At 35.4% G+C, this 20790-nt stretch overlaps 5 protein-coding genes across 6 annotated transcripts in view; 1 reads left to right on the top strand and 4 right to left on the bottom strand.

Moving 5' to 3' along the window:
* LOC109602030 (frizzled-2) overlaps window positions 1-9317 on the bottom strand; it is a 100178-nt gene extending 90861 nt beyond the window's left edge. The window contains exon 1 of the mRNA XM_049965991.1: window positions 8044-9317. Coding sequence (XP_049821948.1) covers window positions 8044-9193 — 1150 coding nt within the window. The 5' untranslated portion in view covers window positions 9194-9317. The remainder of the gene's footprint in view (window positions 1-8043) is intronic.
* Window positions 9318-12414: 3097 nt separating this feature from the next.
* On the bottom strand, window positions 12415-14442 carry LOC109602036 (2',5'-phosphodiesterase 12-like). Of its 2 annotated transcripts, XM_049965990.1 has the most exons (6): window positions 14126-14284; window positions 13662-14075; window positions 13472-13611; window positions 12965-13413; window positions 12795-12912; window positions 12415-12742 (listed from the first exon to the last, which is right to left on the bottom strand). In XM_049965990.1, the coding sequence occupies exons 1-6, from the start codon at window positions 14143-14145 to the stop codon at window positions 12483-12485; spliced, it is 1401 nt and encodes a 466-aa protein (XP_049821947.1). In that variant the 5' UTR covers window positions 14146-14284; the 3' UTR covers window positions 12415-12482. The 2 variants fall into 2 exon arrangements, with proteins under 2 accessions (XP_049821947.1, XP_019873914.2); XM_020018355.2 differs by having other exon boundaries at window positions 13662-14442.
* Window positions 14443-14765: 323 nt separating this feature from the next.
* Window positions 14766-17029, bottom strand: LOC109602038 (2',5'-phosphodiesterase 12). The gene is made up of 5 exons (XM_020018358.2): window positions 16234-17029; window positions 15771-16055; window positions 15436-15709; window positions 15261-15378; window positions 14766-15208 (listed from the first exon to the last, which is right to left on the bottom strand). The coding sequence occupies exons 1-5, from the start codon at window positions 16932-16934 to the stop codon at window positions 14958-14960; spliced, it is 1629 nt and encodes a 542-aa protein (XP_019873917.1). The 5' UTR covers window positions 16935-17029; the 3' UTR covers window positions 14766-14957.
* A 736-nt stretch (window positions 17030-17765) lies between these two features.
* LOC109602040 (uncharacterized) lies at window positions 17766-18428 on the bottom strand. Its single transcript, XM_020018360.2, has 3 exons — window positions 18293-18428; window positions 18030-18243; window positions 17766-17975 (listed from the first exon to the last, which is right to left on the bottom strand). Exons 2-3 carry the CDS (start codon window positions 18223-18225, stop codon window positions 17845-17847), a joined length of 327 nt encoding a protein of 108 aa, XP_019873919.1. The 5' UTR covers window positions 18226-18243; window positions 18293-18428; the 3' UTR covers window positions 17766-17844.
* An 829-nt stretch (window positions 18429-19257) lies between these two features.
* LOC126265401 (uncharacterized) lies at window positions 19258-20392 on the top strand. The gene is made up of 6 exons (XM_049966754.1): window positions 19258-19347; window positions 19403-19609; window positions 19661-19833; window positions 19886-20049; window positions 20097-20182; window positions 20231-20392. The coding sequence occupies exons 1-6, from the start codon at window positions 19258-19260 to the stop codon at window positions 20390-20392; spliced, it is 882 nt and encodes a 293-aa protein (XP_049822711.1).
* The last annotated feature ends 398 nt before the right edge of the window (window positions 20393-20790 follow it).

Raw genomic sequence — 20790 nt, 5'->3', positions numbered from 1 at the left:
ATCCGACTTTTACCAATTTCACACGCAAACACAAGATAACTAACACGACTTTTATAAATAGACTTTGTTCTTAATTAAAAGGATCGTTTTAAACAGAAGGGGACGAACGAAGAAATCAGTCTTCATTCTTTAGAAGTCCTCTAAGGTTAGAATTTGTCTTTGAACAAGTGTCGGCGAAGAAGAGTTGTAATATATCTCTTAATATCTTTTTTTAGAAAAATCTTCATGCTTCAAACATGCGAATTCTAGCTGCCATCCTTTTCAGAAAGATTCTGTAAAAGTCTCTCATGAAAATAAATGTGAGAGTTCCTCAAATCCGACTTTTACCAATTCCACACGCCAACACAAGATAACCGACACGTTTCCATTTCATCCAACCGACGGAACAACTGCGATTAATTTCCTACACGTTGAACACGTACAGGAATCGCGAAATTCACTTGAACGCAACCGAACACATGTTATCCATACGCGGTACCGTTACGTTTGCTCTCTTATTATTATTATGAATTGTTAATGCGAAGGAAACAAGTTCTGCCGTTCGGACACGACCAGAATGACACGCTAAACTTTTGATTGCCTTTTAATTAACCGGGATAAAATTAAAAAACAAGACACTCGGAAAGCGATGGGCCAAATGGTACCAATCGGCCGATAAAAAACGCAATTAAGCCAGGTATACACTGTGGACTATTATTTTCCTCATAAGTTGGTGCGTGTGGCTCGTTTTAGAGACCCACATCAACCGCAGAAGGTCAGATTCTGACGTTGCGTCTGGGCAATTGGGTTTAAACGCTTTTTAGTGAGTTTAATTCGATTACGCGTCGGTTGCGGAGAAGTAAATGGCTTATAATAAAATGAAAAAGTAAAGAGAGATCGTTTCCTGGTGACAAACGTTACGATCTCCTTGGTCCGCTTTACGAGTGTCCTTCGCGTTGATGACTTTACGAATGGCATTCGCGACGCTGGAACGATGTCATTTCAGCTGAAAAGCCCCGTTTTAGTGTCGCCTTTATCAATTTCGTTTAATTGGTATCGATTTCCTTGTTTATACATTTCGTTTTGTGTGTGCGGATAACGTTATTATTAATATTAGTAATGGGACAAACGATCTGGTAGAACAAACGGTTGCATTAGACTGTATTAATTCTGGTTAAATTTATGGCAAACACGCAGCAATGGTTATGGTAACGGTTGGGTATTGTTATCAGCGGGTTTTGTTTTACGATCGTTTTATTATATTCTTGTAGACTACCAATTGTGGCCGTTATTTATTGGTAAATGGTGGAGATTTAACGGGAAACAATATACCTGTTCCGGGAATTGAGCAGATCCATGCTTCTTGATAAGATACGGAAATATGGCGAATATGTTTCGCATCCGGACCACAAAAAGTTTAATGCTATGCGAAGGAATACGTCCCAAACAAGTCGTAACTGTGAAAATTTTACGACGCGGCGTTCATTTATTAAACACGCCATATCTTTATTGCCGGTTATTAATCTATGACAAGTATTATGTCAATATTTATTAAGAAACCAGGAAAGATGTATTTTTTTGGAGTAGTATTCTATTACTGGATGCTAGTTTATGTAAATTTACAGATGATATATTCATCGAATTGCTGATTGAACTTGATGGATTTTTTATAGCCCATCAATGTAGTACCATATGGTTTATGGTTACTTTTTAATGATCTGATATTATAGATTTTTATGGCAGTGGTTCATTTGTCACACTTTTACCAAATTGAAACCAAAACCTGCTTTATGACTTCGTTCATCTACTTCAATTAATTTGTTTGTGAAACAGTTTATCTTCCTTTTTTCTTAAGGGAAATAACAAAAAAAAAAGTACTCCTTCATAATTTTAAGTGGAAACAAATCTAATCAATTTTTATAAGGATAGGAATGAACTATTTCCATTGACAAAATATATTTTAGAAGTACTTCTTCTAAAAATATATTTTATCGATGGAAATAGTTCATCCCTATTCTTATAAAAATTGATTAGATGGTTTACAATTCATTTGTTTCCACTCTTTGGTCTCTGTAACAGTTTAATATCACCTTATCTTCCCTTCTATCTTTTATCATTTCATCGTTGGTACTATTTCTGTCAGATAGAAAGTCCTTAACACAAATGCGTTTATTCAATCAGAGAACAGTTCTTAATTCTTTTACCCCACATTTAAACATCAAAGCGTCGGAAGCTGTGAAAAGCCAGCGTCGTTTCAGATAAGGACTGTCGACTTTTACCCAACGGTCCGTCTTGGCTAATTGAGTTTTATCACTGTGACAATTTCAGATAAGATTTGCGCTCCGCCCGAGGCTAGTCTGATTAAAATGCAAGGAAATGTGTAACAAGCCTGTCAATCAAGATTGTGTCTATTCAGGTTGAAGTATTGTGAGTTTTTGTGCTCAGGGATTGTTTCTAAAGGTTAATGTGTGCCAATTAATTGCATAAATTGTATAATTAATGATTTATTATGGTGGTTTAAGGCGTTCCTAACTTTCCAACAATTGGTTGGGTCTTTTTCAAATTCAAAATGTCTTCAATTTGGATTTGCATAATGGCCGTTCAAAACTGATGTGACTCATAAAAACATTCCTGACATGTGTTTTCACATGGGAGCAGCAGAAGTTCGTTTGAAATGCGCGACACGAGCCGGATATAGCGTGTACCGACTCGGAATATCGAAACGTTCGGTTAGATCGGTTCATCATCATCATCTAACGGATTATGGTTGATCCTGGAAATATTTTCGTTTTGTCAGCCGATGAAACGATGTGCATGTCCATTGTGGTCGATATGAATAGATCGATTTGTCAATATCCAAGTCGAGGTTTTGATTTATTATTTGGCGCAGCGAAATTGCCCGGATACCGGTTATGTAACGTCGAGGAAAGCTCATAATTAATCTGGTCGATGGATTGTTTTTGTGTGCAAGGAAAAAAGAGGAAATTACGCCGAGCTTTCAAAACATTTCACGGCGTTTGGCGAAATCGATTAATCGCCATTAATTAATTCATCGGAGACAAGTTACAAGGCATCAGGCTCCTACGGAAAATGTTTGAATGGCAGGAATGTTAAAGGGAATCTAAATCTGCTTCTAAATGTTGATATTATTACAAGGAAGTGTTTTATTTAGAAGCAGGTTCTGAAGAAATGTGTTTCTCAATCTTCAAACTATTCTGGCTACAGTGGGACTCTTCCAAAATTGTCTTAAGCACCTCTAAGAACATTTAAATCTTCAGTATTTTTGCAGGGGTTCTCTCGAAAGAGACTCCCCGGGGTTTTCTCGTGCTGGAAGCGTCCATTGTGGTTTATTTTGCGGCCAAACCGGCCGAAAATGAGGCGCACATCGCAAGAACGGTTCACGATTCACGACATTTCGAGAGGAGCGAGGCAGAAAGGCATCGGTATCATGTTCCGTTGGTCCGCGTGTCGGCCAGTCCCGCCGATATGATCCGGCCCGATCGCTAACCTGTATAAATTTTCAAAACTGGTTTGCCGACTCTCCTCCTCGCCCTGGCATTCCATCCCTGATCTCGCGGACGAGAGAACGCCCGTGACAAATTGAACGGCTGCGACGATGCACCGCCGAAAATAAATGGTCCGGCTTTAAACTGCTGCGAAACGTTGGAGCAAGACGTAATGGCGATGATTAAGGAGATCAAAGCGGCGGCGGATGACAATTGCGGTCGGGATGATGCGACGACGTCGTGTCCGTTGGTTTTTGCAGGAAACCACGATCGCACGACCGTCATGAATCGGTATCGCGCCGATTTTATGAATTAATTAAAGGGGGACGGACTCCCGGTGTCGAGGTGTGTCGTGGTACACGATTCGGATCGAGGAATGGAGGCACAGATGGAGAAACTTTATCCACTTCCTTGTATCGGACGGGTAATCAAAGGTTTTGTGGATAAAAGTATTTCTCATTTATAATAACAGGTTTGATGTTTCCCATGACAATCTGGAATGAAATTTGCGTTGTTCAGTTTATGAATTGGTCAATTCCAATTTGAACCAGAGGATTTCCAACGAGAAATAGGATTCGTACAAAGCATTGTGTTTCATTTTCCCACATTAGTTCACCCCCACATCGATTTTTGCCATCAACAAAGGTTTTTAATGAGTAAAAAAGGGTGATAGTAATTTAATAAAAGCTCGCCACGAAATTTATGTGTTGTGGTCTGTGGAATTACGCATAGAAAAAAATTAAAATGGATACGGCTGGAAGTTATGGCCGTTTGTTAATTCGATAAACGCGTTCGGTCTGTTTCATAATGGAATTTACATAATTTACATATTAGAGAAGAGTGCTTGTGCGTCTGGTATTATCTTAGTCTGATCTGATAGTGTTCGAATATTTACTAGATCAATCAGTAGCTTTTTGAAACGTCAATGTTAATAATTACTAATGATACCTTTCGACATGTTATTCATTGAATTATGCTGGAAATGGAACTGAAAAAAATTATCTTGAGGTGAAATCTTAATCTTTAAAAAATGTGTGTCATAAATTATTATCTTTACGCAGTACATAGGACATTAAACTTAATTTAAGAAAATTTGGTTGATGACCTCAACCTGAAAGGATTAAAATGTAAATTTCCTATACTTCTTGGTAAATACAAGATTTATATGTATACATTAGGATTTATTATCGCCGTCATATTTTTCAAGACAGGAAACATTTTAAACTTTACAACATTTAATTATCTACATCCAAGATATTATCATATAACCAAATAAATAAATAAATAAATGAGCGTCCATAATTAATGCACATATTTAATAAGACAATTTAAGTATTACATTACAAGTTATTTATTAATTTTTTATCAGCTGGTGAAATACGACCTAGTGAATTTTAGAAAACACAAATTTCGAGTCCCGAAAGTCAATTACGGGTACTTGTTGGCGTCCATTGTATCTTCCCCCACATCAGAAGGCATAAATCAAACATCTTCTCGCCGGTTTTAATTAAACTTATCTCGCAGTTGGTAATTACCATAAGAATAACACGTCCGTAATTATCTTTCTTCCATGGGGTCAATTCGAAATCCCGAACGGCCAGTTAAAAGACTTTTATCGATGACAAGTCACCCTTATTTATTAGACGCTTTCCCCCCGTTTCTTGCGGCAATATTTTTATGTGTTTACATAAACAAACAATGGGATAGAATTGCACGGTTTTCGTTCTCACACTAATTTACTTTGGTGTGGAGATAACATCTCCATATAATGTAATCATCGCCTTGGTGATTAACATGGACTGGACTAGAAAAAGCAACGTATTATTAGTAAAATATCTTTATTTCTTTATTAAGTGAACTAATAATTTTTAATATTAAATGGAGGCGTTGAAAAAATAGTGTATAATTTCAGATATCCAATTAGATTCCAGTTTTTCTGAGGCAGCAATTTTATTCGAGTACTCAAACAGGATGTTTATTAATTTCTAATTAATTGTGGATATTGTACGATTAAAAACGTATCAAGATGTTGTTGTGGGGACAATCATGTTCTTGAGCAAACTACGATCTGATTAAAAATTATAATTATCAAATGGTTTTATTATGCGTTTCGGAATATGAATGAGGGAAATAAAAGGCATATTTCCTGCCACCATTGTTGTATCGGGGTTGGTAAATAATGCATAATCAAAAAGGGTGGTGGAATAACCTGTTCGTGACAACTTCACCGCTTGAGTCGATCTATCACACTTAATCAGGATGATAATCTGTTTATGATTTGATTCACTCAAACAACCAAATTTGTGGTATTTATCCAGATGTGACAGATTTCCTGTTAATATACTCAATAATATTTTATAATAATAAAGATTATTTGAACAGTTACTTTTTAATATACAAATATTTATTCCTTTCAAGTCCAAATAATATTTACTTAATAATTTTATCAGAATTAATTTTAATATATAAATATTTGTTCCTTACAATCAGATTTTTGTGTTAATATTTTTACTATCAAACACATTCGATCAAATTAAATACACATTTCGGAAATTCACTCTTAAAACTATTCCCAATATATATAAAACGATGAATTTATTATTCGACTTTTACGACCGGTGACTCAGAACGGCTTCGTCCCCAATAGTCCCCTGTCCCTCGATTTTTACGGGGGTCCAGGGATCGAAATACATTGCGATATAATCGGGAACAAAGGGGCGATTTTGTCTTTGCATAGAAATGTCGTTAGAGTTGACAGGTTTATTTTCTGCTTAGCGGAGGTGACGATTCGATAACTTATGAACCAATCTTATAAATGCTCTGTTTTAACGTGAGGGTTGGTTTTATGAGTACAGATAATTCAAATGTTTTCACAAGATCACTATCGACGGACGAAAACTGAAGCCAATTCTCAAAGGAATTAAACCAGAAGGTTTCACGGTCTTCGGAACGAACAAAAGAAGACCCGAATGGGCTAATCCATCATGTCGCAGGTAGTTTTCAAACACAATGGGCTACAAACTAGAAGATACTCTTCGGCCGCTCATTAACCGGGTCGAAAGCCGATCTCTGACGATAACTAATCGGACTACAAGTGGTAAAAATTAACGGGAACACGATTTAATAATGATTTCTTGTGTATACAGCAGAATAAAAATATATCTATGTAATAAAAGCAGCATAAATTTAATTCATAGCCAACATAAACAAATAAATTTCGTTTTATCTTCACATTTGGAAGCAGTTTCATGTCATATTAAGTTGGTAATAAAATACGTTACTGTTGTGATTCCGAATAAAACAAGCAATGCTTTATGAATACGTGAAACGAATATTAATTTTGAAGACCGTTCGTGATTGATAAATAAACATTGGAGTACGGTATCGCGGTAGCCGGATTAAACAAAAACGATGCCTAATTGAAAAGTTATGGACTCACGGGTAAATTGAAACGGGATGAGTGGGCGATTTTTTAATAACTGCCGGACGCCCTTAAACTCTTACGAAACAAGGTGCAATCAACTCTTCCAGGTAGTTTTGATGTTGATTCGATGAGGTCAATTTTGGTCGAGATCGTTTTCGAGACGATGATGGTTCGTGGTCGGATTTATGATTGTTGTTCGATGTGGCACGAGTTACAAACTCTTGTAATGGTTTTAAACAGTAATAAAAGCATTTTTTTGTTTTGTTTATTGCCACGCAAAAGTGGACTTACACAAGTTCACACATGATTAATGTGGTGATAATTGTATAAAATTTAACAATGCGATAATTACAGTTTAAATTTGTTTAGTAACCTTCATTCTCGTTTACATTGTTAATTACTGAACTTTTCTGAATTTTAATTGCATTGCAACATGTTCAACGTATTCAAACTAATTAAATTTCTGTTGATTATAAAAATGGATAAAAATACATACATATTAGTTGTAATATACTTTTAGTTTCACCGTTATAAGTTTTAAAGACTTTGAAGAAGTAACTGTGAATATATGTAAAATTTTCTTAAGTATTTACGGCTAAATAAATAGTCTTAAATTTACGTAAACAATTAAATATATCGTAAAAGGAAACTAAAAATTGCTCATAAATCTTTCCTTCGTAATTCTAAAATGAAATCTTGATTGAAACATGACTTAATATACTTAAAATATAACAGTTAATATTTCATTTTTGTGTGATAAAATTGTTCATAATGAATTTGTAAACTTTTTTAAATATTGTTAGGAATTTCACACACCATTAAAAGAATGTAACCTTTTAACATTGCTGTTGCTAATTAACTGTTACACAAAATGAAAAATAACGTAAATGTACAAAAACCGTAAACACAAAGAATCTTGTTGATTAATTGTCAGACTTTGTTAATTACATTTTTTATGAATTCTACATCGAACGCGTTCGTTTTATGCCATGTATTGTTTAAAAAATGGCTCAATTTACCTTATAGTGTATTTGTTTGGAGTTTTAAACAGTTAAATGAAACAAATTTGTCGATTTTTATTGTCTCACTTTAGTCACAAGTTATAATTTATTAGTGATTTTATAATTTTCTTACCGTCAACTTTTCCCATGGCCAAAATGGTGATGGTCTTCACGGCAGGAATGGCCCAGGCAGCCAGATGGAAGTACTGGGAGTTCGCCTCGATGGCCTCGTGGCCCCATTTTAAACCGGCGGCCAGAAACCACGTCAAAGTCAAAACGACCCACCAAATGCTCGAGGCCATGCTAAAGAAGTACAGTACCATGAACAAAATCGTGCACAACTCATATTTAGTGCCCTGCGTTATGGTGCTCACTGTTAATATTCCGTGTTTCGAATGGAAGGGCTCCCTGCAAGCTATGGAGTCGCCAGTAACGAAGCCAATGACATAGGCGGTCGCCACCATGAGGTAGCAAACCGACAGGAAGATTATCGGACGTTCCGGATACCGAAATCGGTCGGTGTCTATCAGAAAAGTGCACACAGTAAACAAACAGCTGGCGGCGCACAAAATCGCCCACGTTCCGATCCAAACTCTGGAAATCTGGCGTTTGCTTTCGTTGAAGAACATCATGTTGCACGGCGCCCCGCAGTGTTTCTCCGTCTTCTCGCCGACTCTGAAGGAGTACTCCAGGATTTCGGGCACCTTGAACTGTTCCGGACACACAAATCCGAAGTCCCTACCGTAGGGGTTCTTGTGTTTGGGCGCGATCGAGTGCATGTTGTAGCCGGACGGCGGAGTCGGCGACACGGAGATGTTGTTGTCCTGTCCGACGCACAAGGTGTCCGCCGAAACCTTCTCCGGATAGTTGTCGCAGTTTAAGGTCTCCGGCCAATTGAATCCGAACTTCTGCATCAGACTCTCGCAGCCCGTCTTGGCCGACAGACAGAGGCTGCGGCACGGCGGCAGCGGGTTCTCCAGGATCGTGCACACCGGCAAGAACACGGAGCACAAGAAGAACTGCAAGTCGCCGCTGCAGTTGATCTTGACGAGCGGGAAGTACTGGTGCACCTCCAGGCCGGCCTCCTCTTGCGTCTGGTGGCCGAGCAGGTTCGGCATGATGGTCTGGTTATAGGGGATCTGGTGGCAGAAGGGCACGCTGATGGGCTGGCACTTGTGGTGGTGCGGTATCGTGTCCTCCATGTCCGTGACCCTCGTGCCGTGCTGCAGGGCGAACACCACCGACTGCACGACGTACGAACATAGAACCAAACTGAACTTCATCGTCGCCACCGAGCTGGAAACCCTTTAATACATCACACTGAACTTCAACGCGGGATTGTAAACACACGCACACGGAAAGGCGCGACGGACACTGGGTGCACGTGCGACGGTCGGAGGCAGACTGACGCTTCGGATGTGGAATTTCGGTGCGAGAGTTGTGCGGCTGCGCCCCACGGGAGGCGTGCGGCCAGCCGGCTCGGACGCCTGATTTATGCCCTTTTGTTTTTGTTGTTCGGGCGCGATTCTCCTATTTTTGCGTGGAATAAATGCGCGAAGCGACCGGATGTTATTCTGAATAGTTCTGAAGGAAAAAACAATTTTTGTCATTGGAAAATTGTCCAAGTTTTAGTATAATATGTACTATAAACTAATACTTGCACATTTACTTTCATTCGTGCCTTGTTTTGTTTTAGAAATTACTCAATTTACCTATTGTAAAGAATTAATTTTATTGAATTGTTCATCAGTTATAACAGTTGGTGCCAAAATTGCCATAATATAATATGAATAAAATAACTTTAAATTTTTTTATAACTACAATACTATTTCATTTGGTTTTACTTTTATGGCTTGTCCATCCATGAGCCTATTGTTATAATTTTTTACAACAGCAACAGCACTCTGTATATTGTTGTAGACAAAAATTGTTTTTATGTACCATAAACTAATAAAAATGCCAATTGTACAATTCATATCAACAACATCAAATAACTCCTCCTCAAAGCTAAATGATCTGACGGAAAATACTCGTTGGGAAGTCCCTCAAATTTGGATAGCAACTCCTCGTCCGGCAACGGAACGGTATCAACAACATCAAATAACTCCTCAACAAAAATATAATCCAAACAACCCTTGAAATCCAAAGTGTAGTTTGTGTATTTCGGAGTGCCGCACACACTAACCATTGGCAGCTTGCTGAAGAATTTGCAACCAGTGTCTGTAACTAACAGGAAACGTTGATTAATTAATACAAACAATTTTTTTACTGATGCCTACTTTTTAAACAGTCTGGATTATCTCTTGCAATTAGGCCAGTGGTCATAAGTTCATATATTGAGGAGTCTGGCCTGCTGTTGAAGTCCCCGCAAAATATTATCGACGCACGTCCATGTTCCTAAAACATACACCAGTTGAATCACAATATTTCTAACAATTATGTTTCAATAATTACATTCTTTCTTTTTTATGGAATTCAAAATGGTCAGAATAATCGAAATCTGCAACAGTCGTATGTGCGAGACTTCCCAGTGGTAAAACAGATGAGTATTGGCAACGATTAAAGGCGGTTCTTTCTCTCTATCGTACAAAATTTGCCACTTGCAAAGACGTCGCTTGTTTCATAAACAACTTCTTTACCTCTTTTTTTTTGGACAATAAATTTGTTATGTGTATAACAACATCTTATGTTATAAGATGTAGTAGCCCAGTACCTAATAAAGCCAATTGTACAATTTTTCTTCATTTATGCCTGTTTTGTCTTAGAAATGTCTCATTTTACCTAATGTATTTAGGTATTAATCTTAATTGTTCATCATTTACAACAGTTGGAACCAAATTTGCCATAATACAATATAATAAACATAAAATAAATTTAAAACTTATTTATTTTATATAACTACAATACAATTTCATTTAATCGGTTTTACTTTCATGCTTGTCCATCCAAAAGTCTATTTTTATAACTGTTCACAGCAGCCACAGCAATTGTTGTAGACAACGCAAGGAAACCCAGGCTTCAGCATCTGTGCTGAGACACATCCACTAATGTGTCCAAACAACTCTACAACATCGTCCTCCGAAACTGTCAGATTGGTTATAATCAATGTATATTCTTTTTCCTCTACTTAAGACTTGTCTACAGTTATTCCTTATCAACAGATTATTCTGTACACGTTGTCGGGCAATCGCACTTAAAGTAGGTCTGACTCGATGGTTTTGTTGGGTCATATGAATAATCCTTCTGTGGGCCCCGTTACCTCCGCACAATTGAAGGATAATACATCTCCACATCACCTTCGACTTTATCTTCAATTTTCTCTAATTAAGATGAAAATTTAGACCTCTCAACGAAACCTTGTCGTAACTTATTGAAGCATATCCTCTCCATGCGCATCATTCTGGTTTCCAGGTTGATGAGTATTTAAGAATTAATATTAATTGTTCATCAGTTACAACAGTTGGTCCCAAATTTGCCATAATATAATATAATAAACATAAAATAAATTTAAAACTTATTTATTTTTATATAACTACAATACAATTTCACTCAATCGGTTTTACTTTCATGGCTTGTCCATCCAAAAGCCTATTGTTATAATTCTTCACAGCTGCCGCAGCACTCTGTAAATTGTTGTAGGCAACGCAAGCAAACCCAGGCTTCAGCATCTGTGCTGAAACACATCCACTAATGCCTCCAAACAACTCTACAACATCGGCCTCCGAAACTGTGGCTGCCAAATTGGTTATAATCAACGTATATTCTTTTTCCTTTACACTTAAGACTTGTCTACAATTATTCCTTGTCAACACATTATCCTGTAAACGTTGTTGGGCAATCGCACTTGTAGTAGGTCGATTGTTTTGTAGAGTCATATGATGAGCAAATGAATAATCCTTCTTTGGGCCCTGTTGCCTCCGTACAACAAGAGGAGGCATCTCCACATCACCTTCGACTCTTTCTTCAATTTTCTCCAATTGAGATGAAAATTTAGGTTTCTCAACGAAACCCTGACGTAACTTGTTCAAGCACATCCTCTCCATGCGCTTCATTCTGGTTTCCAGGTTGATGATTTCCTGTGTCGGTTTCGTTACGACAACTTTCTTCTTCTCCACTCTGTTGCTGTTACCAGGAATGTTGTTACGATTCTTTTTGGTGGACAGGGAAATCCTGCCGTTTGCGTCTGTTTTCTTTACTATGTTACCGACGATTTCGATATTCCTAGGCACGTTTCTATTTCTATTTTGATTTTTACCTTTAGCAGCTGCAGTTCTGTAGCCGAGTCTTTGCTTAATGTTAACCATTTTGCTGTATGAATTGATTTCTTTGTGGGTAGTTAGCAGTGATAGTTTGTTGAAGCCAGTGACGAAGATGAATAAATCGATCCCATTTATACAAAATATTATATACCTGTCTAGGTGCATAAAATGCATAAGATATTTAGGATAATTAAATTTTATTGTAGATGATTTATTTAATCTTAGGATTAAAATAATATACGGTCTTATTAACAAATTATATTCTCTCTTATAACAAAACAAAAACATGTTGTTCATTACAAATAATAAAATATTAATTAAATTTAAGATCAGCGATTAAAGCAACGTGATCTGATGGAAAAGTAACGCTGGGTAAAGCTGTATTTTGTTGTAATTCTTCTACACTGGGAAGAGGTACTACTTGCACAACACTCAAGTTATCCCTATCATAAAAAATATAATCGAGACAATCAGCGAAGCACGCCGTAAAGTTCGTATATTTCGGAGTCCCGCAAGCACTTGCGAGTTTAAAGGGTTGCTGCAGTTCCAAGTTGTCTATCGCTTCATCTTTATCTGAAATTATCAACTGTATTTCCTTTGTTTGTAAATTTTATAGCATACATACTGCTTTGATAATCTATGAAGTTCTTAGGGACGTGTCCGGTTGTGTACAACTTATAGATGCCGCATTCTGGTGTGCTGTTGAAGTCGCCGCAGAAGATTAGCGAAATTCTCTTGTTCGTCTAAAATTCAACAACATAAATGAAACAGTTTTAAACTCAGGACTAGTTTTACTTTTTTCTTTAAATCTTCAACAAAGTTTTCAATATATTTTATAGCAACTCCGCCATGGATAAGGCGGATGTGATCCGAATCCGGATGGAAATACAAATGGGTGTTTGCAACAACTAAAACTTCGTCGTTATCAATACTTTCAATCACGTTTAGTTGCAACGTGGTCGTTCTTTCTAGAATTCTAGCGCTCAGTTTCGAATTTACAGCAACTTTCGACCAAATTTCGGCCAAAACCGGATCTTTGTCCAAAATTTCGGCGAACACGATACGATGCGATTGTAGATGGTTGAAGCGGGCGGTGTTGTAGAACAACGTCAGTCCTTCCACAACTTCCCCACCTTTCACGCAAAAATCACCAGCATACCCCAACTGGGTCATTATGGGGTGTAAGTCATTTTTATAAACTTTTCTGTCCACTTCTTGCAAACATATTATGTCTGCGTTGTAGCCTAAAATTAATTTATTACGAAATTTCTTTATAAAAAATTGTTATAATAATTTAATTACCTGTAATTTCTTTTCTAAACAATTGTTTCCTGTAATCAATGGACAACGCATAAGGTGGACAGTAAGGAAAAAGAGTTTCTCTAGTATAATCTGAATCACAGTACAAATCAGCCAGAATATTGTAAGAAACAACTCTAAATCTAAAACATTTATATTGAAATAATTATTTACATTAAAAAAATTATCATACTCTTTGCCTGTTAATTTGTTTGTGGTAAAAGCATGTCTGATTTCAAATTGACAAATTCCTGGCCCAGCTTCAACAATACATGTAGATTCTGTTTCAACCATTGGTCCTTCTTTTGTTTGATTTTTGGGTGTGCATTGCAATTTTAAATAATGTCCTATATCTTCATTAGTGGGTGTGTAAAAAAAGCCTTCCCCAACTTGTGTCCAGTTAGTCTTGTCTTTGGATTTTAACCAGATAAAAGAGGACAAATCTTGATCTGTGTGCATTGCTTCAAATTTGTTTAAGTACACAGGAAAGTTGGATAAAATAGAGCTTGGCAATGCAATATTTTCCACCCATGGAGTGTTTATTAAAACGCAATATTTCCTATCAATCAAATTCAAAGTCACTTCATTTTCGGGCTTGAAAATTTCACTACAAATAGTGTCCATTTCAACTGGTTCATTGTTAAGCAACAAACTCACGTATAACTTTTGTCCATCATCAGGTGCCCCCTTTTTCTTCTTGTTCTTTTTATTAACCGCTTTCTCTACATTTGTAGTGACCCTAGTAAGTAAACTTTGGGCGCTTTCGTTCAATTTTCGACAGAAATTAAATTGTCTGTCCACTTTTAAATCCGAGTTCGTGTATTGGAAGGTTAACTGGAATTGGTCTGATTCTTTTATTTCTCTAAAATATGCCTTGTCCATACTGTATATGTACTTGTGCAAGTTTCTGGTTTGAAAAAAAATGAAATTCGGTCTGATTTTTACTGAAAACATCTGATTAAAATGTTAGGTTAGTTCGAGGACAAATTCAAAAGTAGATAATTAAAGATATCTGTAATTACAAATTAAATTTTAATATATTTAGGTATATAATATCAAAATATAAAAGAATAATTAATTTATTCTTGTTTAATATGTTGTCCTTAAAAATAGAAAGGCAACGAATATTTCCTGAAATATTTAAAATTGAAATTTGTGTCGCCCTCTATGGCTGAAAAGAAAAATAATCAGCTAAATAACTACTTCCTCTCCGGATTAAATACGGCAGTATTTGTCGTTTGAAAGCTGTTTTAATAAATGAATAAATATAAAAATAATATAGATTTAATAAATAAAATAAAGGGGTATATAATAAATTTATTAATACAAAAATTAATTAATACAAAATAATTCATAATACATAAGGTCTCTGAAACTTAATATAAATTTACAAGAAATATTTTATTTAAATATACAAAGATAATGATAATTCATATATAAATATATTACTTTAGACGTATTTACAGAGAATTAATAGAATAAGGCACGGTCATTTAATGCGCAGATCGGCGACCAAAGCTAAATGATCTGACGGAAAATACTCGTTGGGAAGTCCCTCAAATTTGGATAGCAACTCTTCGTCCGGCAACGGAACGGTATCAACAACATCAAATAACTCCTTCTCAACAAAAATATAATCTAAACAACCCTTGAAATCTAAAGTGTAGTTGGTGTATTTCGGAGTGCCGCACACGCTAATCATTGACAGCTTGCTAAAGAATTTGCAACCAGTGTCTGTAACTAACAGGAAACGTTGATTAATTAATACAAACAATTTTTTACTGATACCTACTTTTTAAACAGTCTGGATTATCTCTTGCAATTTGGCCAGTGGTCATAAGTTCATATATTGAGGAGTCTGGTCTACTGTTGAAGTCCCCGCAAAATATTATCGACGCACGTCCATGTTCCTAAAATATACACCAGTTAAATCACAATATTTCTAGCAGTTATGTTTAAATAATTACATGCACCACTTTCTTTTTTATGGAGTTCAAAATGGTCAAAATAATCGAAATCTGCAACAGTCGTATGTGCGAGGCTTCCCAGTGGTAAAACAGATGAGTATTGGCAACGATTAAAGGCTCTCTACCAAACAAAGTTGCCACTTGCAAAGACGTCGCTTGTTTCATAAACAACTCCTTTACTTCTTTGTTTTTGGACAATAAATTTGTTATATAACCCAAGTCCTTCCTTTCCTCCACCACCTCAGTCAACACGAAGTGCTGTACTGTCCTCTGTCTGTGAAAATACAATTAAATTTTAGTACCACATAAGACCATATTAGTTTAAATTTGAGTACCTGAATTTGTGCGCGTTGAAAAATATCGCCAATCCCTCGGGTATGCGGTTGCCCTTCCGGTTGTAGAAACTGTAGTAGCCCAGTTTACCGAAAATTTCTCGATAATATTGGTTATAGAGGCGACTGTCCACCTCCTGTAGACATATTATGTCTGAGTTGTAGCCAGCTAGCTCCTTGTATATCAGTTGTTTTCGGTAGTCTACCGCCAATGCCTGTTCGGAACAGTACGGAAAATTAGTCTCCGTATAGCGTTCTGATAGAACATTGTATGACACTATTCTCAACCTATAAATAATTTTGCATATATCAATGTATTTAAAAGTTTTCACTTAATGAATTCTAAAAACACATCTACTTATTTGCCAACTAAGGGTTACTAAAAACTGCTTCCAAATGTGGAAACTTTTAATTTGGTATTGCATTTTAGTTTGGTGAGAGAAATTTAAAAAGTAATAGTACTTACTTGGGCAAATTGACTGGTTCCTTTGTGTACTGGTGCCTCTTCTCGAAAGGGCACTCTGGCAAATCTAACATAGCCTGGACAACCTTCTCTGAAATCAGCTCACACACTGGTCCCTTCTGGTTCCAACAGTTTTTTGGGATGCACACCAACTTCAAATAGTAACCAATGTCCTCTAACTGGGTTTTGTACCTGAAGTGGTCGCCAACTTTCGTCCAGTTCTTTTGGTTCATTGATTTGTACCATCGATATTGAGAGGACGATCTGTCTGTGTTAACAGTGGAGAATTTTACAGGTGCTATCGAACAGTTTGTGTATAAAACAGGTGGCAGCTTTGCATATTTTATTAACGGTGCATTGGGTATAACGTGATAGAACTGATCAAATATCTCAAACACAAGCAATTCACCTCTAACTTGTAACAGACTGGCTAGAATTGTCTCGGGTTTGACAGGTTTTGCATTTCGTTTAAGGCATATTGGTATGTCCAAATAGATGTCTTTATCCTCACATTGTATCTGAAGTGTTTTGTTGATTTTATTCTGTATGTGATAGAGTAGCGAGAAAACTGAGTCGGTTGCTTGACGAACGGCACAAATATCCTCGTTTAAATTCACAACATCATTTTTGTACTTTAGTTTGAAACACAGCTCACATTGGTCCCTATCTTTGTGACGGAAATACGCCTTAAGCATCTGTGGCATTTTGTTCGAGGAACTTATTAAAACATAATAGAATTTTTATTTAATTGATGTGAATGTCGAAAAAATGAACAAAAAGCATTTGCTTGTCAACACTATTTTCGAGGTTAGGAATTTGATAATGGCGCTAAATTACTGTCACTTTTTAAAAAATATTCAATTTTTTATTTAATCTATTTGATTATGTAAATATTTTTATATTAATAATAATATTAAATGTTAACAAATTTCCTTTTAAAATTGAATTGCCACTTATCAAATTAAGACAATTTATATTTAATACTAATTAATTACTAATTATTATTAATTACATTAATAATGAGTTTTTAGTACTTCATTGTTATTTAACTGGCTGGAGAAATAAAAATAATTCAGTTAAAATTTAAGCTTTCAAAACATTTTTTGAGTTTTTCAATAATAAACTCAATTCATTATGAATGTCAGATGGATAGACAATTTTTAAGAACAGAAACAAAACTAAAATCAATTTTTAGACCACGTTTGGTTGACCAGTGTCAACAGTCAAATTTTGTCAGAAATTGATTTTTAGAATCTTTTCATATTTTTTAAGTGGATTTTTTTACAAGTTGCGTAGAAAAAATTAAACAAAAGTGATATTAACATTTTTAATTTTATAAACATTATTGTGTTTAACAGATTATCTAGTTGAAATCTGAAAATTCAAAAAATTGTATTTCAGCTAGAGACAGAAGTCAAAATAGATTAATAATTATCCCAACACACATACTTTTTAGAAATTTCAAGAGTCAAAATGGCACAAAATTAATAATTTCATATATATAGAGTGTTTAAACCTTAATAAAACAAAATCAGTATTTTTAATACTTTATTTATGTTACATTTTTATTTAAAATTATTAAACCAGCCGCATGTTGAACATAATTCAAATTAATTAATCACCTCCCCTTCCAAACCTCATATGACCATAATCATCGAACTGTTCGTCCCTTTTTCCAAAGCGCAAATGTCCGTAGTCCTCCGAAGTCTGTCTTTTGGCCAAATCGAATAAATCATCCTCGTCAACTGCAAAAGAGTTCGTCTAAACAAAAACAAGTTAAATAGTTAAACTTCTCATACCGATAAAAGCATCTACTGGTTCCTTGATCCTGGCTAACTGGTTCAGGAGCGGTTTGTTGAATCTGTTGATTGGTCGGGCCCGAACTCGATGCAGATCTGCTGATGGAACGTGCGCTGGTTGTACTGATTGTAATTGATGGATGAACAGCAAATACAGACTGGTTATCAGAAACATTCCTGTCAGTAGACTCCTCATCGTTTCTTCCAAAATTATCTAAAACATAACTTTGTAACCGTTGGATTTAAGATAAATAATTTCTTACCGTCGTCGGTGGTGAATAAACATCAACTGATTTCTTCCAGGGATAACCCAACTCTTTATATATACATCCCTAATCGGTCTGGACTTAAGTGGGACATTTAACATGCAAAACACGCGGATGTAATAAGATAAAATTTTATTTTCAGCCACAATAACGTTAGGCGTTGCACGAATGCAAAATCCACCCCCTTTGATCTCTTTATGATGTGTTGACATCAACCAATTTGTCCAATTTGCTCCGCGAACATAACAAAGTCTCTCCAGTTAACAGATTGAAAACAACTCGAAGTTGACAATTAAAATCAGCACATTAAAAATACGATAATGTTTATTTCATAGCTTTTCATTACAAAACTACTACAATTACTTACTATAAATAATAACAGAAAATATTTATTTATAGCCATTGGCGTCGGTTTTGGACGCGATAAGTTTTGTCGTAAGTTTTCAGTACTTCAGGGATCATTGGTCTGCTCTTTTCCGCCTGTTTCCTCTCGCGCCTCCTTTTTAAACTCTGCAAGCTCAACCTCCTCCAAACCTTCTCCTCTTGGTTCTCATTTTGGTCCACGCTCGCCTTGTACTTTGCCCTCCTGTTCTCCTCGTTGATGATTTCGACTAGATTCTTGCATTTCTCCTTGATTAAACACAAGTGGGCGTTGTTGTCGCATGTTGTTTTATCGAAGAATGATTTTATGTTGTGCGGTGTTATTTTGATGCTTTGCATTTTGCACACAGAATACTGACTTTTGAGCCAGTTCTCCATAATTGTATCGTCGAGGGTTTCGCGACGACTAAATTGAATTTCCGCGTTCGCGTGGGGCCTAATTGGATTTATCGGTGTCGATAAAATTGTAATTTGTCAACGTAAGGCTTTAGCTTTACGTAAGCTGTCGAAGGATTAACGGGATGTACAGGAATTGATTTTAATTTTTAGTTATGGATCTGCTTAAAACGCTGGAGAATATAATGTCGAATTTGTCTGAAGAAAAGCACGGAAACGTTGGAAATCTAATCGATTATTTTGAGGAGCTTAAAATTGAACTCATGGTTAAACGAGTAAATTACTTTTTTAATTTTTTTATCTTAATTAATAATTCACTTAATAACTTAGGATCAAGTTAAGCAATTATCTGATGATTTGGAAATTTCAAATACAAAGTTACAAACAACAGTAAAAGACTTGTCGAAAACGATGAAATCATATGAGGAAATTTACCACAATTTTAACCTCGTTAACACAAAACTCCAAAATATAATCGAAGAACTAAATGTTATGAAGAGGCAGAATAAGTCACAAGAGCAGCAACTAAATTCTATGGTACGAATCGTAAATTATTATTAATTCGAAGACTTCATTATGTATTTGCAGACAAGCGAAATTGAAACCTTGAAGGAAGCGAATCACAGACTATCCAAAGAAAATTTTAACCTTTTGAGAAATATTGACGCGATGTCAGTTAAAATAAATTATCACACGTTATACAAAGATCAAATTAATTTAGCTGTAAACAACTTCAAAAGTTCCATAACTGACATAAAAAAGTACAAGGTTTATTAACTGGTTTAAATATTTTTTAATTAAGATCGTTTCTAGTATGTGCAATAAAATAACCAAAGAACAAGAACAAGTTAAGCAAATTGGGGAAAAATCAGAGGTAATGATGGGCGCTTTGGACGTTTGCAGAAATTTCCAGGAACAAAATGAGCGGTTAAAAAAAGAGAAATTACATTTTGAACAGTTGTACATTAAAAACAAAGGTATAAATTAAAAGTGTTTTATTTATTCGTAATTGATTTGTTTCTAGCAAAACTGACGAAGCTCGAGAGTCTTTTAAATCAGAATTCAGAACTGATAAAGCCTACAATGTTAACAGACAAAATTATCGACCAGGTAAAACACGTTTTTCTGTTTTTGCGAAGACTATATCAATATTTTTAGTGGCAAGAAATGCAGTCCAATTACAAAACTACAATTATTGAAAAGGACGAGATGTTAAAGGTTCTTTCTGAGGAGTTACAGAAGGAGAAAGATTGTAACTCAAAGCTGGTTCATGAAATTGCTATACTGAAAGAAGACAAAACAAACAGAAAACTTTATTAGTTTTTTATCCAAATTACTAGTTAATACTTACAATTAGTGAATAAATTAATTTTAATACTTATTGATATATTGATTCGTTTGTACTTAGTAAACCAGGATAAATATATATTAGAAATATGAATATTATATCAAAATTAGGTAATTAAATTATTCAATAAAAATATGAATTAATAATTAATACACTTCGTCTTTTTAAGTTCATAACTAATAATCGTTATTGCCAAAGCATGGTTTAATTTATTTGAACTAAAATAATGTTTACTTACATATTATCAGAATTTTTTTTCAGTATTGAGCATTTTCATTTTCCAAATTTTTGATATTACCATTAAGACAAATGAATGGAAGTAAAAAAATATTTTTATTGGTTTTCAAATATAATTGTGGCGTTCTATTCA

Source organism: Aethina tumida, chromosome 4 (genome assembly GCF_024364675.1).
Source record: "Aethina tumida isolate Nest 87 chromosome 4, icAetTumi1.1, whole genome shotgun sequence".
In the NCBI taxonomy this organism is placed as follows: domain Eukaryota; kingdom Metazoa; phylum Arthropoda; class Insecta; order Coleoptera; family Nitidulidae; genus Aethina; species Aethina tumida.
The sequence above is the reverse complement of the archived record's forward strand: the minus strand, read 5'-3'. Positions and strand labels throughout refer to the sequence as shown.

Coding starts and splice junctions, on each gene's coding strand:
- LOC109602036 (XM_020018355.2), bottom strand. CDS start 14,422: ATGTTTTCAGTAAAAATCAGACCGAATTTCATTTTTTTTCAAACCAGA. Junction 13,612..13,661: donor AACAAATTAACAGGCAAAGA/GTATGATAATTT, acceptor TAAATGTTTTAG/ATTTAGAGTTGTTTCTTACA. Junction 13,414..13,471: donor GTTTAGAAAAGAAATTACAG/GTAATTAAATTA, acceptor AATTAATTTTAG/GCTACAACGCAGACATAATA.
- LOC109602038 (XM_020018358.2), bottom strand. CDS start 16,934: ATGCCACAGATGCTTAAGGCGTATTTCCGTCACAAAGATAGGGACCAA. Junction 15,379..15,435: donor TAAAAAAGAAAGTGGTGCAT/GTAATTATTTAA, acceptor TGTATATTTTAG/GAACATGGACGTGCGTCGAT. Junction 15,209..15,260: donor TAATCCAGACTGTTTAAAAA/GTAGGTATCAGT, acceptor GTTTCCTGTTAG/TTACAGACACTGGTTGCAAA.
- LOC109602040 (XM_020018360.2), bottom strand. CDS start 18,225: ATGAGGAGTCTACTGACAGGAATGTTTCTGATAACCAGTCTGTATTTG. Junction 17,976..18,029: donor ACCAGTAGATGCTTTTATCG/GTATGAGAAGTT, acceptor ACTCTTTTGCAG/TTGACGAGGATGATTTATTC.
- LOC126265401 (XM_049966754.1), top strand. CDS start 19,258: ATGTCGAATTTGTCTGAAGAAAAGCACGGAAACGTTGGAAATCTAATC. Junction 19,348..19,402: donor TTGAACTCATGGTTAAACGA/GTAAATTACTTT, acceptor TTAATAACTTAG/GATCAAGTTAAGCAATTATC. Junction 20,183..20,230: donor CAGACAAAATTATCGACCAG/GTAAAACACGTT, acceptor CAATATTTTTAG/TGGCAAGAAATGCAGTCCAA.